An 8,593-nucleotide genomic window follows, 5' to 3' on the forward strand; every position below is an offset into this window, starting at 1 on the left:
CTTTCACCGTACTTTTTCTGAAAAACTCCTCGCAGCAATACCACCTCTTTTCCATGAATAACAAGCTGCCAGAGGAAACATTTCAAAGTATTTCAGTAGTTTCAGTTCACTCCTCACCACCACCAATCACCCCAACATGGCTGAATCTGGCCACAACTCTTGGTTGATTTACATTAAAATATTAAAAAAGACCAGCTCCCCCCTCATGTGGGTAGCACTTTCGAGCTAAGCCCAGCTAAGAACAGAGAGCACCTCTTAAAATAATTGTGAGTTTGGACAAATTTTACTGCAATAAAACAAATGTTTAATTTAATTCAGAATAAGAGATAACTCTTCAATAAAATATATAAAATTGTACAAGGCACCCTTTCAAAGGGATAAAGGTATACTGGAGGGAGGGGAGAGATGGACAGGAAGGTGAAATACCAGGGAGCTTAATGGGCTGTTTGACAACCCCATTTTCACCAAGTCAAAACATGGCTTTACCTTCTGCCCTGCAACATGTAAAAAAAGTATATAAAATTTTCTAATAAGTTTAGGACATACAACAGGTACACACACAGAGAAAGCATATTTTTTTTTCTTTCTGGATCTACTAATTGTTCAAGAATATTTAGCATATAGGTAATGGTTACAAGATACTCATTTTTTAAGCAGAAAATTACTATACCCCCACCCAAATCACCTTTGCAATCTGTGAGGATGAATGTACCTAGTATTTCTCAGAAACCATCAATTCCTTTCAACAGGTTTTAACATTTTACTCCCCAATTATCTGAAATAAAGTTACCAACAGCCTTGAGAAGAATTAGGAAGTATTTCCAATTTTCTACCTCACCTCCAGGCAGTCTCAGGATTCTTCTCATCCCAGGTGTTGGTCTTACAAAAATATTCTTAAAAAAGGAAGAACTTTAAAAATATGTGTGTGGTGGGGCGGTGGGGGGCGGGGGAGAGATAGGAACAAATGTAGTATATAAAGAGGTTTCTTTTAATGCAAGTAAAATGCAGAAATATGATGTGTCCGGTTCACTTTGAATAATCGCTCCATATCTAATATTTTCTGTGTGCATTGTGTCTATTTCTAATATTTGTTTTCCATAAGCAGAAGTCAACAATCCCATAAAAATCATTGACTTTAGCACATTTTGCAGATAATCTGTCTCCCTCTTTAAGAAAATACAACAAATGGACTTACACAGTGTCTTTCGGGAAAGCGATATATAGAAAAAAAGCACATATGTATATAAATTTTGCCTTTTAAAATAATTTGAATTTTTACGTCTGCTGTATAAAAATGTATTATATTTTATTATATATATATTTATACATAAAAACCATCAGAGCCAATCTTTGTGAAAGGAGAAGGGGGCATCTGGAAGATTACACCAAGAAAATAGGGCTTGGTGCCTCCGCCTACAGAACAAATCTCAGCTATGTCGTGTGGCCCTGTCGGCCTAGCCGCTTAGGGTGGTGTACGCAGGGTTAGCAGAGCAGGAGTATTGGCTGGTACTGCCTTCTTGGAGAGGGAGAGGAAACCCTTTGAAACAAGCATCCATCATGGAGTCTATTGATCTGGTCTTCCTTAGGACAGGTGGTACATGCCATATCCCACTGGCGTGGCATAGAGTCCCACGGGCGGGATGGGAAGCACAGGTCTATGGAACGGGTAGGATGCTCCATATATGGACGCTGCCTGCAGGGGCGAGCTGATGGGGAAAGGGAGACTGAAGCTGGAGGGCAGCATAGGTTTTGCAGCCATTTTCAGCTTTTCCAGTTCTGCCTCCTGCAGTCTTTTCGCCTTGGCCCTTCGGTTCTGGAACCAGATTTTGACCTGGGTCTCTGTGAGGTTCAGAGAGCTGGAGAACTCTGCACGCTCTGCAATGGAGAGGTACTGTTTCTGACGGAACTTGCGCTCCAGAGCGAGGAGCTGGGATGTGGTAAAGGGCGTGCGCGGCTTCCGATTGGTCTTGTGTTTCCTCAGGGTGCAGGTGGTAGGGCTCATATGTCCTAGAGAACAGAGAGGGGAGCGGATTAGCAAAAGAAAGTTACATTAAAATAATAATAAAAAACCCATCTCCACCATCATCGCTCTAGGTTTTTTCCTTTCGGCCCTCCCCTCTCAACTGAAAGCACTTGGCTTTAAAAAAATCTATATATACATACACACACACACACACACACACATACACATCTATGTATGGAAAGACATACTTTGTTTCATCTTTGAAAAAGGTACCTTTGTCAAAATTATGTGTGTCTCTTGGGGGGAGGGGGACAATATATAAATGGTTAAGTTGCTTCGTTTTTTAAAAATGAGTCTTGTAACAAAAATTTTGGAAATATAATGATGTAACTGAACCTTCTATATGGAAAACAAACAGCATTAGAGATAATAGAAATAGAACATTTAGTGTAAGACAAGGGAATCAAGTGGTCGGTGAGAAATGAAACTCTATCTCTTCTGAGCATAATTTCTCTTGTCTTTAAAAATGGGAGACCAGGCTCATGATTATCCCAGCCTCCCTTGGATGTGGAGACAATTACATATGGGAAGGAAAATGAAAAAGGTTTTAGCAACCGGGTTAGCTGTTTCCCTTGGTCTCCTCTCTGAACCAGAAAAAGTGGATTGCGTCAGCATATTTATGAAGGATAATCGTGCAGATAAGGTCTGTGGTAAATTAATAGCATCTTTGAATTTGGGGGCAGTCCCACGCAATAAACAGTCACACAGCTGTCATTGCATCCAGTCCACAGATTATAAAATCTGAACATCATTTTACAGATCTGGATGTGGGATAAGGTTCTTGGCTGGGTGCTTCTGTAATATAAACTTTACTAAGACGAAGGGAAAAATTAGCTAGCCCATAAATGTAAATGTCAGGGGAAATCATGTTGCCTCCGAATTGAGAGCACGTGATGACATCTTAGTCATCCCCTCTACCCATTCTATGGCTTCGGGCAAATGTGTAAATGATTAGTTTGTCAGGGGGAAAAACAAGCAAAATAAAGGTATGCCAACAGCATCCAGACTCCACATTTAAAATGGATTCAATTACAGCAAATCACAGACTGGGACATCCTTGTGATTCCACAGCATCAACTAACTTTGGGCTTGTCTTCCTCAAGGGTGGGCAGGTGGAGGAGGATAGAGCTGTGGTGATAGAATGCTTAACAATTAATTTTTTGCATTTGGCTTTTACGAGCTATGCTAATTTTCCAAATGTGGCCACAGTATTAACTCTAATGTATTCATGGGAGAATGCTGCATTTCTTGTTTAGTTACTTTGGTGGCCCAAGAAAGAGTTTACACTTCATACTTGAGGGTGACACAGCACAAGTCCCAACCCAGCTTCCATTTCCAACAAGAGATGGCTTTGGTCTAGTGTCGCATTATTACCCATCGCTTTACTGAATCAAAAAGAGATAAGAGGCTTTGTAACCAACCAAAGAACAGAAATCTGGGAAAGGGAAGCATAAGAAACTACCATAAAAGTCTATACTTTTGCATTTGCTAATCCCTAAGTTACTAGAGAGCTGGGGAGCCACTTCTTAATTTACAAATTAACAACACTGTCAGAGACTCTCAAGAGACCTGCAAAATTCTCGCCCTTTCTAAACTAGGCCTGGCTCTCAGGAGGACCCAGGTGTCTCAGCTCAGATACCAAGTTCCTAGTGTGTATGTACTTTTGCTCCTGGCTCTATGTGGGGTTTTGAAGCACTACGCGCCTGGGCAGGGTAAATCCAGCTGCTCCTTCGGGTTACATTTGAATTATGAAATCCAGGTGACCGGGATCGCACATGTGTATCAAAACCATGAAGCTATGAGGCTTCCTCCCAATGCAACACTCCCCATCCCTCCACCCCTACCTAATTTTAAACCAGCCAGAGGAAGGATGCGATTATATAAGGCAAAACAGCGTTTATCCTACTTCCTTCAAATAACAAAATCAGGCCCAGGCGGGTAGCTCCCTCTCGCCCCAGGCTCCGTCGCCTGGCATTCTCAGGACCCACTGCTCCGACCACAGGGTTCCCGCTGCCACCTCCAGGCCCAAAGCACCAACAATTCTTTATGGTGTTGTTTTTTTTTTTTTACTTTAAGTTCCAGGATACATGTGCAGAATGTGCAGGTTATAAACTCGTTTCTCAGAATTTCTGGTTCTTTTCATGGGAAGGTCACAGCCAGGGCCCGAGGTTGCCTTACCCAGAGCAGGGAAGCTTGAGCACAGGGCAGGGATGTTTAGAGGGGTAATAGGTCATTGCCTTCCCAGACCCACAGGCCTAAAGGATGGCAGGATTCCTAATCTCTGGACACTACTCCATTTAAGGCCTGTATCATTGGCTGGGCATAGCCATAGGCTATGTACTCAATATTTGTTAAACAAATTAAGTCTTTTAATTTTCTGAGCCTCTACCTCACAGTCAATAAAGTGGGTAAGTAACACTAATCCCTCAATGTGGTCCACAGTACTAAAATTTTAAGAGTACCCAGAGCCCTGTCTGCCACCTGGTAGATGATCGTTAAATGGTCCCAAGCTTTTTTTTTTTTTTTTTTTTTTTGGTCAGGCCCAAACTGCCGATTCCTCTCTGAACTTTGCTGAAATGTCCTCATCTGTTAAGAGGCCGGCTGCTGCGCTACAGAGGAGATAAGATAATACGGTGAAAAGTACTATAAGGCACTATCCAAACTTGAGTTTAAATTCTTTGAGTCCCTTAATCTCCTCGCCCTTTGAATCTTTCAGAGTTTCTAACAGGGTGGAGAGAGACTGCCAGAGGGGACAGCCACTGACGCCTGGGTATATGGCCTTGTCTTGTTAACAAAATACAGTGCGTCTAGTCTTGAGGGCTGAATGATGTAAACAGTGAAAGGATCTCTCAGCTTTGGAGAAAGTCCCTCCACAGCCCCCACCCTCACCTTTCCTAAAGGTAGGGGATGGGGTGGAGGGAAATTAGGGGGTAGAGAAACCATAAAAGCCAAGAGATAAAAGAGGCTGTAAAGGATGACGTCTCCAAATTGTAAAAGGACCCAGGAACCAAAAATGGATGCTGAAGCGGAGAATTCTCTGCAGCCTCAATTCTCAAGTGGGGTGCAGGTGCGGATCTCTACCTAGTCTCTCTGGGGAGAGGACGCAAAAGTGGTCAGGGCATATCAAACAGAGGAGCAGGGAGTGGGCAACAGGTCCCCCTGGCCAATCAGTGGTTGTTAGTAACCTGGGACAGGCAAAGGCCGTCTTCTTTAAAAGCCTCAGCGTCCACGTCTGAAAAATAGGGTAGTCACAAGTCCAGTGTCTACAGCTGGGGGTTCTAGTGAGGATCTGGATCTGGTGAGCTACTGAGCATCACTTTGCAAACTCTCAAGCCCTGCTGGAATGCGGTTAATTATTACTGTGAGCCAAGAAGAGCTCGTGCGCTTCTGGCCCCAGCCCGCTCCCGGCGAAGCTCAGAATCTTGCCGGCGAGGTGCTGGCTGCGGAGACCACAGGGAGACATTTCCTTCCCGCAACAGACTCTGGTGCCACCATCCCTTCGTGGGATCCGGCTTCGACACCCGCGGGACTCACGAAAGAAAATGGTTTCTACTCAGTGTCCGGCTAAGCCCAGTTAGCTCATCTTTAAAATGGGGGCCCAACTCTCAGGGCTGAGTTTTGAACCTGTCTCGTTCCTGGCACATCCAAGTGCTCACTGAACATGGATCCATCTCCCTCACTCCCCAGGCAGAGACCCCGGGGAACAGTGAAACAACAACAAACCAAGTGGCCAGAGCGCAAGGCCGAGGGCTGTAGAAACGGACCACCGAGCGACCCCGTCAACCCAGCTGGGGTTCGCTCTTGAAAGAACAATCTGTATGTCGAGGGAGTCTGAGACACACACAGCGCGGTTATCACCCAGAGGGTGTCTTGAATGCGGACGGCGCGCCGGGCGCGCAGAACGCCCCGGGCACCCAGGAGTCCAGAGGCCCTGGGCTTGCTTTCCCGGGAGTGTAGCGCACGCAGAAGGGTCTCGGTACCCCCAGCCCGGGAACACCCGCCCCCCGCTCCCTCCAGTACCCCGCGCTACCTCCTACTCCTGCCCCGGCCCCGGCGCGCACTCACTTGGCGGCGGCGAATATCGGCCGGGTTCCTGCATCCACGCCGCTCCATCTTCTGAGTTTTCCGACTTGACCGAGGCGGTCTCGAAGGGCTTCACCAGCGGCCCGGGACTGTGCGCTTCCCGAGCGCCGTGCCCCGGCAGCAGCAGTGGCCGCAGGGTGGCCCCGGCCGAGGCGCTTTCGGCCGGCAGCGGGGACGCCTCCTTGGGCGGCTTCTTGTCGGACATGAGCGCCTCCACGCTGAATGGCAGGCTGGAGACCTTGACGCGGCGCTCCTCCGCGGCCCCCTCGGCGCCCCCAGGCCCCGGGCCTGGTCCGGCCACCAGTGCTGGGCCCTCTTCGTCGGGTGAAAACAGGTCATTGCCTTTGGACGGAGAAGCCATGACTTCTCTGCCCTACGTAGGTCCCGACGCGCGACTCCGCTGGCAACCCGGCAGCGGCGACTCAAACTTTTTTGCTGGGGAGACGGGAGGGGCGCGCTGGGAGCCGAGCCTTTCCTCGGAGGGGAAGTGGGAGACGCGCGCCGCCAATCCGCGCCGGGCCTGGCGCTGACGCCAGAGACGCTCGCCCCTGATTGGCTCTTCCCGAAGGGGCTGGCCCCCCCTTTTTTTTTTTTTTTTTTTTTTTCCTGTTTGAAATAAATTAGGAGTTAATTACAGGAGCAGTCAGCAGAGTTGTTATTAGGCGATCCCTGAAGGGTTATAATCACGCCGAAACTGAAAAGCCCGAGACCTAATTAAGAGCGATTATTTAAAGAGGAAGTTCGCCGAGTCCCATTTCTTCTCTCTTTTGACCCTTCTTTAAAAGGGAGCCTGCGCCCATCCACTCTCCCTCTACCGCCAGAATAAGTTCAAAATCCACAAACAGCATTGCAGAAACATTTATGAAGTCCCTACTATGCTTCAAAACTGGCTTTACAATTCCAGAGAGTCGATGCTGAAACTCACAGGCCAGTATCCCTGTGAAAAGAAACGTATGCACTTAGAAGGGTATCTCGCCACTAGCCAGCGCTCAAAAGCGCCCACTGTTATTATTATTATTATAACTCTTTCCCCTGGAAAAGAGAGGCCGGAAGGAGCCCGAGAAGTGGTCAGGAGTGCCTCTCTCCCAAGTGGAGAATTTAAATCAGTTGTCCCATCTCTCTCACTAGAAAGCAAATCCAGCGCACTTTTAGAAAGTTGAAATCTCTGTGCTTGTCTCCTGAATCTCCTTTCTGAGCGAGATCCGGATCCGACCTTTTTCTCAAGACAGTGCAAATGTGCATTCATGAGTTTGTTTGAGCCTGTGTTTGTCGTGCGTGTTTGAATGCCAGTGTTTGCCTCGGAGGGTAATGGGGGTGGCGGAGAGGAACAGTCGCCAATATCTAGTGCCTCCCTCCCGTTTGCAAGTCTCAGAAATACCGGCTTCCAAGTTTGCACACCCCAGGCCTACATACCATTTGGGGAAGCACATTTTTATTCATGGCACCTGGTTTTTTTTTATAAAAACATAGATGTCTCCACCCCACCCCCAAATTATACCCTCGGTAATTCCTTTCCAAAGCCTCAGTGATGACTGTCTCAGCCTGGGGAAGGGGAGAGCGAGCTTCGAGGATTAGAGGCCTCCGATCTCTCCGCTGGTCCTCAAAATGCCTGGCCTAGAAGGTTAGCTTCAAACCACTTTTTTCAGGCTGCGACTGTCTTTTCCTATATCTGAACGATTATCCTGCGACTGACGAGGTAAATAGGAAGTCACCCAGTTCAGGACCTCGCCTACAGCAGATGCTTGCTAAACATTCCCTAGAGCATTGGAAGGGAGAGACATTGTTTTTAATCATTTAAATAACCAAGGCTTGGAGGCTACCTCCCAGTTCAGGAGTATTAGAAACTTGACCCCTAGACCTACAGACCCTTATGTACCCTTCCCAATGTGCCGCTCTGAGGCACTGTTTCCTTCACTCCAAACCTTTCCCTGAAGTGAAACTGTGCTGGCCCGAGAGAACTGGAAAAAAGTATTACCTGAATCTTAGAGGATAAAAAGAGTCTGCACAGGCAAGTTAATTCAGTTGGATTAAAGAGGGTCCTGAAAAAGTAAAAGAGTAAATAAGTCCTAAACACAGTCTTCTAAAACTTCTGAGTTTCTCTCCCACTATAAAGAATATGCACAATTCTTCTTAACCAACTGGAGGCTCAAAAAAGTTTAAAAAAAAACAAAACTATGAAAACTACCTGGAGATGTATGCATTTTCCCCTTGAGTCATACCTGGTGATAGTTGATTTGATATGCATCTCAAATACAGTACAGGTAAATCCAGATTAAGTTCTGCACCTTCTGGATGTACAAGGCAAGATGCGGGCTATATATTTTGGAAGCAAATCTGAAATTCGTTTAGCCCTCAACTGCCAAGGTGTACGAAAGGGTTCAACTTTCAGTTAGGCTAAACGCAGCCAGTGTTTTATAATTATTCCTGAAAACTCCTTGCTAATATCTTTCAGCTATAAGGCACAGAGGCTCATTCCTGAGAAATTCG

General features: G+C 46.4%; 1 protein-coding gene across 1 annotated transcript; it reads right to left on the reverse strand.

Moving 5' to 3' along the window:
- Positions 1 to 287: 287 nt before the first annotated feature.
- On the reverse strand, positions 288 to 6,544 carry MSX2 (msh homeobox 2). The gene is made up of 2 exons (XM_055284737.1): positions 6,089 to 6,544; positions 288 to 2,007 (listed from the first exon to the last, which is right to left on the reverse strand). The coding sequence occupies exons 1-2, from the start codon at positions 6,465 to 6,467 to the stop codon at positions 1,583 to 1,585; spliced, it is 804 nt and encodes a 267-aa protein (XP_055140712.1). The 5' UTR covers positions 6,468 to 6,544; the 3' UTR covers positions 288 to 1,582.
- Positions 6,545 to 8,593: the final 2,049 nt, after the last annotated feature.

Source organism: Symphalangus syndactylus, chromosome 7 (genome assembly GCF_028878055.3).
Source record: "Symphalangus syndactylus isolate Jambi chromosome 7, NHGRI_mSymSyn1-v2.1_pri, whole genome shotgun sequence".
Taxonomy (NCBI): domain Eukaryota; kingdom Metazoa; phylum Chordata; class Mammalia; order Primates; family Hylobatidae; genus Symphalangus; species Symphalangus syndactylus.